The sequence below is a fragment of the Solanum lycopersicum genome, chromosome 7 (assembly GCF_036512215.1).
Source record: "Solanum lycopersicum chromosome 7, SLM_r2.1".
In the NCBI taxonomy this organism is placed as follows: Eukaryota; Viridiplantae; Streptophyta; class Magnoliopsida; order Solanales; family Solanaceae; genus Solanum; species Solanum lycopersicum.
This window is the reverse complement of record NC_090806.1, coordinates 4658432-4671977: the sequence shown is the minus strand read 5'-3', so window position 1 is coordinate 4671977 and position 13546 is coordinate 4658432. Positions and strand designations below refer to the sequence as shown.

Here is a 13546-nt window from a genome sequence, read left to right as displayed (position 1 = left end):
CCATTTACCTTATTTGGAAAAACATATTAGTTAATTATTTAATATAATTATAATTTGATTGAGAAAATTTAATAACTATGTAAATATATATTAGTTAATTATTTGATAAAATTATAATTTAAAGAAGTTATTTTTCGCCACTAATATATAACCATCTCGTTCATAATTTGTATAATGTGGCGCCTAATTATACAAATCTAGAATTTGTATATTTTTTTCTGGCATGTATATAATTATTTCGCAGATACATTTGATTTGTATAAAATTTTAAAAAATTCCTAAATGTATAAATACAAAGTATACTTATCTTGTTTGTATATTGACAAACAAATTATACAAAGAAAAATATCCACAACAAATGAAACTATAGCTATGAAGCATAATTAATCAAACTGCAGCTAATTGAGCTTATTAAATTTAAACTCTTTGCTATTTATAAAATTTTTTCAATTACATATATTTTCAAACATAATGTCACATGAATTGCAGCTTTAAGTATTGTATATGACTAGCAACATAAAAACCTCATATAAGTAGACGCCAAATTAATATCATGTAAGTACACAAAGTAATTGAAGTTTTCATTTTTCTAGAGATTCAATAATTATAAGATTAAATTTTAATGACTAAACCTCAAATAAGAAGATACAAATTAATATCATGTATATATACCTGAAATTTTTCATTCATCTAGAGATTCAATAATTATAACATTAGAATTTTAATGACTAAATTTCTCTAGGGTTTCGGATAGAAAAACTTTCATAAATAACAAAGAAATTAAACTTAATAAATTCCGTAAAACTATAAATTATAGCTTCTGGCGTTTGAGTACTGACTTTTTTCTTCTTCTATTATTCTAATAAACAAGTATATACCTTAGCAATTACTTTAATTCTCTGTATAATAATAACCAGAGTTGAGATTCAACGACTACATATAAAAAAAATATGTCACAAATATTTATGTAATTTGACAATTTAAACACTCTACAAATCATGCATGTAATTTTTAAAATCATTTTATTGATTTTGTTTAAATATATATATACTTAAGCTTAGAAAATTATTAAGAAATCTGAATTTCAATGATTTTCTTTAATTCAAGATACAAAGTATTTTAAAATATGATACAACACTACAGAATTTTTCAAAACAATTTTCCCTTTATATAAGTTAAGTACAACACATTTGGAACAATTCTATACGTAAGATTCGAAAATTAATGTCTTTTATACCTCCATTTTATCATGGAAAGAGATATTAAAATTTTAAATTTTATAATTAATTAAATTGTCCATGGCGACTTTCAACACCTTAAAAAATAAAGAATCATCCAAATAAGATGTTAACAAGAAAAATATTTTAATATGCCTTTCAATAAAAATAAATGTTTAACAAAATATAATTGTCAGAGTCTCTTTTCAAACTACAACAAGAAAAACACTTAAATCTTATCTATATAGTAATAGAATCAAAGGATTAGTGGAGTAGAGATATTTGTAGAGACGTTTTAAGTTTTCATTTGTTTAAGTATTTATTTTAAAATCTTTTTATTAATTTTTGAAATCAACAAATATAATAAAATTTGTTTTCTCCTATCAAACTTGCAAAATTTGTGGAAAAGTGTGTACGTAAACTCACAAAAAAAATTACACACAAAAGATCAAATTAGAAGTGAACTAAATTAATGTAATACTCATTTAAAATTATATGAAATATACTAATTTTATAAGTTAAAAATACTAGAAAACGTATCTCATTTATTATTTTAAATTTTGCAAGTTTAAAATTTATTGAAATAAGTGGACGCAAATTACCGTTCAATATTATTAACCTCAACTATCTCTATTGAACCGAAAATGTCTATATCAATTTTCAAATTACTACAAGTCTTACTTGCTTTTTCTCCTTATTTTTTCTTTTAAAAAACAAATAAAAAAACATCACCAAAAAATTATACACATTTTTTTTAGAAATAAAAATGACTGTAGCATAGTATTCATATAAAATCATGTACATTTTTTTAAAAAGTTAAAGATACTAGATTGAAATATATTTATCAATTTATTTATTTATTCTATAATTTTATAATAAAATTCTCAAGCACATATACAAGAAACAAACAAATTGATACTATCCACAAATATTAATCAACACCAAATTCAGTTAAGCATCACATTTATGTGACCCATCAAATTCTTCAATTTTGATTCTATATAGTGTACATTAGTAACAACATTAGTTTATCACTAAGCACACGCGATAACGATAGCAACGATAATATAATCAGTATAATTTTGATTAGTTTATCATTAAGTACACACGATGATAACAACAACGATTATATAATTAGTATAATTTTATAAGTGAATTCTATCAGTATAGAATATATATAGATTTTCACTCAATTTAATCTAGTACAACAAATTAAAATATTTATGAAAAAAAATATAATAACGATAAAAATATATCAATTAATAAGAAAAACACTATAACTATTTATAACAATAATTAAATAATACAATATCTGAAATACAATAAACAATATAACAAATATAAATAAAAACAAACTACATATTTATATATGTAGAAGCTAATATTACGAATCTAATAAAATTAAAAACCCAATCAAAATTTAATTATTTATTAATTTCTTTTATCCTAATTCGTGTCCTCCGAACCATCCCAGATAATATACCCACCAAGGCACCAAATTGTAACCCACTTCACTTGCTAGTCCAATATTGAAACCAAACCAAACACACAGATAAAGAAGAGAGAGAAAGAGAGGAGAGAGAGAGACACCAGGTATTAGAAACACCCTTTGGGAATTCAGTTTCAATTCCATTAATTTATTTATACATACAATATTTATTATACACTGTTAACAAGTGTGTTGTATTTTGTATCTATATGGTTTTGCTCTGAGGTCAGGTAAAAAAAGTTGTCTTTTTTTATTTTCTTTCTATTTCTTATTCTGATTCTTGAAAAGTGAAAAGGGTTGTTGTTTATTTTCTTGTTGGAACAGAAAAAGATTGGATTTTTATGTTTGGGGTTCTGTGATCTGGTTCATTTTGGAGCTTTGAAGAGGAATTGGATAGTGATTCTTGTATGTTTAGATATATGATGCTGTCTAGTTCTTTCAGTGCTTGGATCAGTCATTTTCTAGCTTGCATGGGGTATGTATTCAGATTCTTACAAATCAGTTTACTGTTTCTTGAATTGTTGTTGGTTTAGTGAAAGTTTGTTCTGTTTTTTTATTCAATTTTGCTGAATTCTAGGCTGTTTGAAAGTGATTATATGTGTGTGATGGGGCTTTTTAGTGGTTTGTTGAACATATTATTTGATGTCATTGACTTTTTTATGAAAATTGTGATTCATTTGCCTATTTGGAAATATTTAGCTGCTATTTGTATATTTTAGCCACTGAAAAGGACAGCCAAAGGGGGGAAAATGGAATTGGAGGAAGGGGTTTTGCTCCTCAAGAGTGAGGGAGGAGAAAGTTTAAAACTTGTATGTTCTTTAGATGGAGGAGAAGGGGTTTGGGGGGGGGGGGGGGGAGGGGGTGAATCAGATGTCTAGGAAAGTGAACTAAGAAATTTCTTGCCATCTGTCATAGTGGACAGAGTTACATGGTATTCGTTGCTGGTGTGAGGTGGCAAGTATCTTGTAGAATTAGTTGAGGTGTGCACAATTTGAACAGGACACCATGGTTATAAAAAAAAGGAGAAAGAAAAAGAAACATAAGTTTCTCGATATTACATTATCTAGTGTTTGGTGTTTGATCTTCCAAACTATGGTTTGAAGAGTAGCTGATAGAGTGAACTTCCTTTTGCAAAAGGCTAATTCTATCATATGATTATTTGTAATCTGTCAATTTAAATATTTGGGCATATGATTTGCGTTAATACTGATTCTTTCAAGACATAATTTCTGAAAATTTTGAAGAGAAACAAAATTGAAATGATTAGATAAATCAGATTAGGTTGAGGAAATAACCAACATTTATCATTTTCAAGAACTAAAGGACTGTCTCAAACTTCTAATGAGCACCATCAGCTGTGGGACTTCAAATGCAATTAATATTCGGTAGAATATTTAGGTATGCTCTATGTAGATCACCTTGGAGTAATGTAATAATTAGCATAGAAATGGATATTGTCATTAGCATGGGATGGTGGATACCTTTCATGTTTCATTTTTCGGAATCATCTTTTCTTCTCCTATTGCTTTCAGTAAGCTTAGTTTTATTGGGAGCTAATGCTAGAGAGCTGGTTTGGAAGGGTTTGTTATCGTGCAAAACAGTTTTAAGTGTATTTTTACTAGCAAATAGTCGCTACCCGAAAGATTGGTATTTATATTCTGTATGCTTCCGGAAAGGGGGAGAGGAAGGGGAGAAGGGAGTTGGAGGTGAACTGGCTAATCTACTTCCACTTCATGAAGTATGTAACTATGTTAACCTTCAACTCTGGTTGTCTTGAATAGATTAAAAAGGAAATACAAGATATACTTCCTCCAGCCCTTCCAATTTTGCGAGGCTTGAAAAGACTTAAATCATTTCTACTATCTGTTGCTTCATTTTGCTTTGTATCTTGATAATTTTCATTTTTTCTTTTACTTCCCTCTTAAGACGAAGGTTTATCAGAAACTGCCTCACTACCCCACAAAGGTAGATGTAAGGTCTGTGTGCATCTTACTCTCCCCAGATGCCATTGTGGGAGTATCTGCTATCTGGTTATGTTGTTGAAAAAAATTTAAATTGAAGGGAAGCATACTCTTCTAGTTTTACTCCATATCATTGTTCTCCTAAGAAAACATAAGGTAACAGCCCATCTTCCTTCCTCCTTTAATTCACCTTCTATAAGTCATTGTCTTAGAGTTTGTTACTTGGTGTGTCATATGGGTAATCAGTGATGATGAGTTTGGAAATTCTTTGAGTTATCAATCCTTGAACCTCCCAAGTTAAAGAGGGCCTTTGATATATGATTTGGAAGGGAGTGGGGGTGAGGGGGATGGGAAGGAGGCTTAAAAGTCTCTTTGGAGCAGCTTGTAAATATTGCTGAAAATCTGAGAGATATGTTTTATCTTGATATATTATGTCATATATGGTGGCTATTTGTGATATGATTTTGGATAACATCTGTCAGACTATGACTCTAAGTGGAGTTGTCATCTGGATATCTTTTATTTCATGTGTGTGTTCACTAATTGTTCCCAGTTACTTTACTGTCTCGTCTTCAGTGCATCCCAATTTTTCTGATCTCTTCATTTGATTTAGCTAATCTGTATGAAAGATCATTCTGGTTGTCCTTTCCCAATTGTGTGCTAAGTGAAGGGCCTTATGGTTTATGAAAGGGAGGATAAGGAAGTCATAAAAATATGGAGATTAGGCTTGTTTGGTCCATCTCAATTTGTTGAAAAGCATGTGCCAAAAGAATGCTTGGTAGAACTTCATTCTTGGAGATCAAGAATGAAGAGTGTGGAGGGCAATTTGTCCTTTTTTCTATTTTTATAATAGGAACCGGCAACTCATATCGTTATAAATAGAGAGTCCATTCTCTCATCTCAACACATAAAGTAGAACATAGAAGCAAGAGCATAGAGCAATTCAGACATAAGAAATACAATCTTTAAGATAAATAGAGTACAAGCTGTATATAGTGAGCTATGTAATCAAAAGATGATTGTTTCTCTTAATTATGTAATGATACTAACCCTTCGGGGTGTCCAGTGGTTTGAGCTTGGGACTTCCATGTTGGAGGTCTCAAGTTCGAAACCCTTGCCAGCAAAAGCAAGGGGTTTGCCTTCTGGGTTAGCTCGTTGCACCAGGCTTGCCTAGTGCGGGTTACCTATCCTATGTGGTTTGCGAGCTATTGCATAGGAGCGGGGGTTTTACCCTGTGCGCACCGAAAGGGTAGTGGCTGTGGGTTTCCCTTGTCGTCAAAAAAAAAATTAAAAATTATGTAATGATACTATAGAGTGAAAAATCTGTTACTATAATCATATTATTTTTCCACTCTAATAGAGCTTTCCATGTTAACATTTTGATGGTCATGGTCTCTTTATTTTTTTAAACAGAGAGAACTTTTTCTATAGGAGATTACTCTAGGCAATACAACAAATCTGAACCCATAAAACCTGAGGATTATAAAAACAGCTAGTGCAATCAGAATTACTTTAGATATTTGTTTACACTTTTTGTGGGGATCTATACCTTGGCACTTAAAATTACAGTAGAGTGGCATTCTCTACAATTGAATTGGATTATATTATTGTTACTAAAGCTGGCAAGGAAATGATGTGGCTCAAACTGTTTCTTCAAGAAATTTGGCTTGTGGAAGAATGAGTATGTGGTCTATTAGGACAGTCAAAGACTCAAAGTGTGACGGACATGAGCAATAACTAAACATATTGATGTGAGATTTCATTGGATTCGAAAAAATGTAGAGACTAGATAACAAACTCTTACAAAACGTGAAAAAAAGTAGAGACTGGAATGAATTCTTACAAATCGTGAAGATTTTCATTTGTGAGAATCCTTTTAATATGTTGACCAAGATAGTAACAAGAGACAAGTTTAAGTTGTGCAAAAACCCTGTAGACTATGTTGCTCGGACAGACTTTGGTGTAGGTTTTTAATACCATGCAGATCTCGAGGTCAGACTCCTCATCACTTAAATTTGAGGATTTGGTGGTACGGATCCAAGAGCGGATACATGTGCTCGGATACGTCCATAAATGTCATATTAAAACATAAATAAGTATGCATTTTAATTAATCAAAGTTATTGAATTAAATAAATACGATTTAATTCTTTTATAAACACCTAATAGTTTGTTCTAAGATATCTCGTGTAAATCAAAATATTCTCGTTCTTTTTGGTCATACTTGTAGTCAAGGCACCCTAGGTAAGTTGACCAAATCCAGTGCGATGCCACACCCACACCCAAACTATGTCGAATGGACATGGGTGCAACAAGGATTCGAAGGGCTTGTGTGTAGCATAGCCTCTAGGTGCATCTAGATATTCAGTGTTACCTTCATCAGGCTTAGGTGAATTGGTCTGGAGTGGTGAATTTATGGGGTCCATTCCCAATTTATTAAAAAGCCATGTGCCAAAAAAACACTAGGTAAAAATTCATCTTAGAGGTCAAGAATAAAGTATGCGGGGGAGAACTTTCGAGCAATTGTTCCGACAAGTGACCTCTTGCATGAAAAGTTTTAGACAAGTGATTAGACACTTGTCATGAATAAAAGCATATTCATGTTGATCATTTGCAATCAAAAACTAACAAGTCTCCCGCAACTAATCCAATTCTCTTTCGGGTAGAATCTGAATCTTAACTGCTCTTTTTCTTAAATTCTTTTTTTAGTAGCCTACTTTGTTATTTGAATTTTGTGGTTCCTCCTTACTCATTGAGGAATTGTTGGCGAATATAATTGAAAAGGAAAATAAATATGTATACTGAAAGGAAAAAAATATTTGGATTAAGTCATACGCAGCTTCTTGAACTCATCCGCATTTTCACTTTGACACCTTAACGAAAACTAGCACCTATTGAACATCTAAATTACCCAAAAACTGTACCTATTAAACACAAAAGGTGACATGACAATTTAAGTGTTCCTCACTTTCCTTGGGTGTGTAAATGCATCACAAATAGTGATTTGTTTGTTTTTTTTTTTTTTTGAAAAAACTGACATCTTTTGTGCATGACTATAACCAAATAATCTTACTTCCCTTCTTGTTTAACACTTCGCCGCCACTCCAGCGCCACAAGTTTACCATTTTCATTCATCTGATTTGGCATTCAGGGAAAACAATACTTCTGGCACTTGAATCTGAAGAAAGAAAGAAAGAAGATTCTTGGGTCATCTTGGTTAAAAATGTAGGCCAATATCCATCAATCCATTTCCGAGCAAACACCACCATTCAACAATCATTTCTGTTAAACTATCTCAGAGAATTAGATAGAATCAATTTTAAATGACACAATCTGGATCCCCTCTCTATCTCTTCTTTATCGAACCGTTTTATCTTCCACAAACATCTCAACCATTCTGTTAAGCTATATACTGTGTTTCATTGATTATTTTCACTTTTGTACTAAATCTGAGCATATTGTTATAAGAAGGAAAGAAAACGGTGAGCTTTGCCGGAGGGGGTGGGGGTGACAACTAGAGACGAGGGTAAGAACATGAAACTGGAAAGGGTTGGGTGAGTGGCTGTGAGGTGTAGAGAATGAGTTCCCCTTTTTCTTTTTTCATTGATTATTTTTTTGGATTATAAGGGGTTCAGAACTATTTTCTTAATTGATATTTCATTTTTATAATTATTTTGGGCCCATTCCAATAAGTCATTCTTTTATTCGTGGCTTTCTTTTACAAAGTTCGCTTGTGAGTTATACACGATTTCTTGGGTTGGTTGTCATTCGTGTTTAATAGGTACAAATTATTAAGGTTGGAGTGTCTTATAAGAGAACAATGCTCCATTAAGGTGTCAAAGTGAAAGATTGTTGACAAGGGTCGAGGGCGGGTTATGACTTTAGCCAAAATATTACTACAATATTTATCTATGAGTACATATACAAATGGCTTGAACAATTCTAGGCACTGTCCTAATAAATTATTTTAGCAATGTGATAATTTTCCTAGGAATAATATTCTTTCTCTATAGGGGAGAAGGAACAACAACATATAAATAACAAACTAGCTAGTTAGAAAATGAGAATAAGAGGAAAAACAGTTAAGATTAAGTTGTAAAGATTAGAGAATTCTTACCTGAAGAGAATTGAATTAGTTGTAGGAGGCTTGTAATTCTTATGATCTATTTGTAGGATAAGAAAAAAACGTTTCTTCATGACAATGTCTAGACAGTTGTCCAAAAATTTTCATGTAAGATGTCACTTGGTTGATGACGCCACTTTCATTTTTTAATAGAGGTTGATGAAGCCACTTGTCAAAAAGGAATTCTAATGTTAGTGTTTGGGACAGTTCCTAGCATGACTCAAGCCATTTGTTATCCACTCATACGTAAAAGCTGTAGTAATTTTTTTTTAAAAATCTTTCAACTTCAAATTCCTTAAAACCCTTATATTTGCCAACAAATCTTGGTTCTCTCTATTTCTGTTCTCGGAGTCTTCGGCTTCTATTGTTGTAGATAGAGGGGCAATTTTCTCATTCCAGCTCTAGAAATATAGAGCATTGAAGCAAGAGTAGAGTGGAGGACAATTCACAGGAAGAAGAAAAGTGTTTGTGAGGAAAATTAGAGCGTGAGCAGTATTATAGTAAGGTGAATAAATCAAAAGAGGGTTGTTTCTTTCGAGTGTGTAGTGGTCTTTTGAGTATTTTACTATCTTGATATTATTTTTGGCATTTACGGCCATGGTTTTTTCCCTTGTTCAAAGGGTTTCCACAATAAATTGTGTTCTTGTTTCTCTTTCTGTTCTTGCTAATTTTTTTGTTTTGGTGCTTTTTTTTAAATTCATGTTTATGTATCTTGAATATTATTTCTGTGAGCTATTTTTCTCAAAAATGCTGTTGTTGATGTCACAATGAGCAGAATCGTTATTGATCATTAATATCAAGAACTTGTCTTATATTTGTTGTCTTAAGGGTTTCAAAAAATGTCTGTAAGGATATGGCCCATTGCTTTGGCTCTTAAGATTTTGGGATTTTTCTTTTTGATGACCGTGCGGCATCGGCTTTCACGCACCTCGACTAATTCCACGGAATACCTGCCACTAGCAACATGTACTAGGTAACACTGTCTACAAAGGCTAGGATAGATGGAAAGAATCACCTAGTATTTTTTGTCTTTACTGAGTTTTGAACTTCAGACCCCAAGGTTCTCAACCAGTTCATTGACTCAAATTCTTCCAAATGGTTTCAGAATTAAACTTAGGCAGGGTAGTTTTCACTACTGTCTTCTCTCTACCTATTCCACCAACCTGTGCCTCTCTATGTTCATTTTGTCAAGCTATTTGTAGGCACACTCCTTAGTCTATTGAGCTTTCTCTCTCTACTCCAAATAAAGAAAAAGTTGAAAAAAAAAGTGAGGAAAAGAATAAACAAAAGAAGGAAGAGAAAGGAAGTAGAATAGAGAAGTCGTCAAATCCTAGAACCGGATTATACGTGTGGAACTGTCTTAGAGAACCTGTCCCACATCGATTGAGTCGTGGTTTTAAAAAGTTTTTTCATGGTAAATTACAAACAATAACCACAACAACAACAATATACCCAGTGTGTTCCTACCAAGTGGGGTCTTGGGAGGGTAGAGCGACGCATAGCTTACCCCTACCTAAGAGGTAGAGAGGTTGTTTACAATAGACCCTCGCCTACAAGGTAAGTTACCAGTTTCAAAAAAGAAAAAATACGAGGTGTTGAGCTACTCCCTTCTCCACTTTTAGTATTAGATAATGAGTTGGATACTTAGATTCTTTCTCTTATAACTAGGATGTCGATTGTTGTCAATATGGAGTTACCAATGGACAACATAGAAAACGTATTCTGTGGAAATTCTGCTCTTCTCATTTCCTACCCTTCTTTGGGGCTTAGAAAGGAGCTGGTGAGTTGCATATGGGACATGCAAAGAGACTGCTGGTACAAATGCTTATATTCTATTCTATCATTTTGTGAAGTTATCAATCCACCGTTGAGTGCTTTAGTGCACTAAAATTTTTGTGTCACTTGTTTTAATAATACTGAATCTATCAAACAGTTATTTTGCACCTCTCCTCCTACCCAAGGAAAGGACAAATATCCTACTGTCAGATAATCTGCCACACGCTCTTTAGCACTTTCACTTTACTGGTAACTATATGAAATTTAATTCAGGCTGACATTTCATTTAAACCGGGGTAACTAGACATCCTTCGAGTACAGTGTTCCCCTACCCATCGCCTTTTCTTGTTTTGCAGCTTGCATGTATATATTGTAAATCTGAGATTCCGTGTGCTTGTTTAATGATTCAAGAGCTCTGTTCTTTCGAATAAGTTATTGCTTCTTATTGTGGCGTCAAAACAGTTTTCATCTTGTTACCATGTGTTGTATATGCAAATAAACCTGAATTTGAACAGAGCAGAGGTTGTTTTGGTTGCTGTGCAAAATCTCAACCAGTTATTGCTGTGGATGAACCATCTAAAGGACTACGAATACAAGGAAAGTTGGTGAGAAAACAGAGTTTGTCGGATGATTTTTGGAGCACCAGTACATGCGATCTGGAGATTAGTACTGTTCAATCTCATAGAAGTATGTCTTCCATCAGTATCTCAAATCAGAGCCTCAGTCAACAGAGTGGCACTGGCAATGCTAGCAACAATAATGAATTCGTAAATCACGGTAAGTTTAATGCTCTGATGACTTGGCTTTTTTATATATTAGAAACCTATTCACTTCTGTGGCCTGACATTCAAGTCTTCATTTCATGACTTTCATTCAAAAACACAAGGCATACCTAGTCGTGAAGTAGGTTATGCATTAATAGGGGCTATTTAATTTCCGTTTGCTATCTTGACTGTCTGCTGATTTCAGGCTATCTTCTTTGGAACCAGACCAGGCTTCAGTGGCTAGCAAGTAAAAATCCAGAGAACCAAAGAGTCATTGAAGAACCGATGTTAACGTGAGAACCTTGCTTATGTTTATGTTTGTGATGAAGCGTTTCTACACTACAGTTGCAAATCTCATGGAATCAAATGTTAGGACTTCCCTTTAAGTGTTATTATGCCACTAGAAGACTCGGAAATAAGCTTTCACTTTTTCTTTATAACTGTGCTGTCTGGTCAGCTTGAGCGCACCCGAGACTAATTCACGGGGCACCCGCTATCAGAGGTGGAGCCAAAATTTTCAGTTATGGGTTCTGAACCACAACCTTTTTTGTTTATTGGATTCTACAATGATTATTAGACGTCTTAAATGATTTTTAAAAATACAGATATGTCTAACCCATAACTGGAAGGTACACTCCTGCCTGCTAGCTCCGATGTCCAACATAGGTATGGGGTAACTTTGTCCACCAAGGCTTGGATAGATTAGCAGAAAACACCTAGTGCTTAATAAAGTTTTGTTTAAACATCGTTTTTCATCGTTGAATATGGCTGCCACACTTTTCCATACACGGCAATTTTCCTGAGTTTGTTTTGCTCTTACATTATTTGAAGTTCATCTATATTTCTTGGCTAATTGTGCTTGTTCTGTCTCGCTATAGTTGGAACGTTTCCTATGATAGCTTATTTGGGACTAACAAGCGATTCCCTCAGCCAATTCCTCTCTCGGTGAGTCACTTCTCACTTCTCGGAACTTCTATTCACTTCTTTTTATCTTCCATTTGAAGTACAGACTCGGATTAACTTTTCTCCAAATTTCCTGTTCTTTATAGGACATGGTCGACTTTCTTGCTGATATTTGGGAGCACGAGGGTTTGTACGATTAACCATGCTGATCGATATTGTGTATTGATATCTTCTTCGCTTTATCTGAATTTTTCTGGTTGTTTTAACTTCTGATAAAATTGTGCATAGTTTCCAGAATAGAGGGAGTGATGGAGGATGCAAGAATGTTTAGAAAACAAAGATTTAACTGATAGAAATGAGAGGACTAATAGTAAAGGAAACATTTTATTTAGGGGTTGAATATATGCTTTGTAAATGGGAAGCTAATTTACTCTGCATAAACTTTATTATATGTTGCTGTTTTTACTAATTTTTGTCAAATTTGATTTGTATATATTGTTCCTCTTGTTTGACGAAGTCTTCTTCCATGTTTGTGTTAGAGCCGTCAAAATGGGTTTCACCCGCGAGGCCGATCCAATCTAACCCTTGAATTGAGTGGGGTTGGGCCTTATTTTTTTGGTCCATTTAGGAACGAGTCTTTTTAGCCCAACCTCACTCAACCCGCTAGCCTCGTAGGCCAGCTCGTGGGCTATGAATATTTAAGAATACTATATATATATTTAGTAGTGTTTTATTTGTAAATGTTTTATCAATAATATGTTAAAAACATAAAAAAAATTAAGTCTATTAAACTAGCTTGTGTTTTGTGAGAGGAATAGTTGAATGATCAACATCTTTTCGCTAAATCTTGTGTTGACTATTATGTATTTTGGTAAGCATTCACCGAAGTGTAAAATTCATAAATGTATTTTTGTAAGTATTCGCTGAAGTGTGTGATTCATAAATGAAAAATTGTATGTATTTGATGTCGTGTTCATAGACGTCAACACTCATTTTCTTAGATACTCTTTCTAAGAGAATAATATTGTTCATTTTTTGGTTGAAGGGTCAATCCGTCCCAACTCGTGACCTGCTTAGGGCTGGGTTGGGCGCTATTTAATTGGCCCTTTAACTAAAAGAGTCAGTCGTCCAACTCATTTAACTCTCTAGCCCGTTAGGGTTGTGTTGGGTTGGGTCAGCCCATTTTGACAACTCTAGTTTGTGTACACCCAATCCTTTCCGGATCCTTTCACTAAGTATATTGGTTTGGTTTTAATAGTTTAAAATCCGACTAAATTAGTTTGGTTTTGGTTTTGGTTCTGATCAATAACGGGA

At 33.2% G+C, this 13546-nt stretch overlaps 1 protein-coding gene across 7 annotated transcripts; it reads left to right on the top strand.

Annotated features, from left to right (window-relative positions):
* Window positions 1-2679: 2679 nt before the first annotated feature.
* On the top strand, window positions 2680-12701 carry LOC101248987 (uncharacterized). 7 transcript variants are annotated; one of them, XM_026031874.2, is made up of 6 exons: window positions 2680-2810; window positions 3031-3181; window positions 11086-11342; window positions 11535-11622; window positions 12208-12274; window positions 12379-12701. In XM_026031874.2, exons 2-6 carry the CDS (start codon window positions 3114-3116, stop codon window positions 12430-12432), a joined length of 534 nt encoding a protein of 177 aa, XP_025887659.1. In that variant the 5' UTR covers window positions 2680-2810; window positions 3031-3113; the 3' UTR covers window positions 12433-12701. The 7 variants fall into 7 exon arrangements, with proteins under 7 accessions (XP_025887659.1, XP_025887662.1, XP_069142781.1 ...); XM_026031877.2 differs by having other exon boundaries at window positions 2681-2810; window positions 11081-11342; XM_069286680.1 differs by having other exon boundaries at window positions 2726-2936; window positions 11121-11342.
* The last annotated feature ends 845 nt before the right edge of the window (window positions 12702-13546 follow it).

Coding starts and splice junctions, on each gene's coding strand:
- LOC101248987 (XM_026031874.2), top strand. CDS start 3,114: ATGTTTAGATATATGATGCTGTCTAGTTCTTTCAGTGCTTGGATCAGT. Junction 11,623..12,207: donor ATTGAAGAACCGATGTTAAC/GTGAGAACCTTG, acceptor GTCTCGCTATAG/TTGGAACGTTTCCTATGATA. Junction 12,275..12,378: donor CTCAGCCAATTCCTCTCTCG/GTGAGTCACTTC, acceptor TGTTCTTTATAG/GACATGGTCGACTTTCTTGC.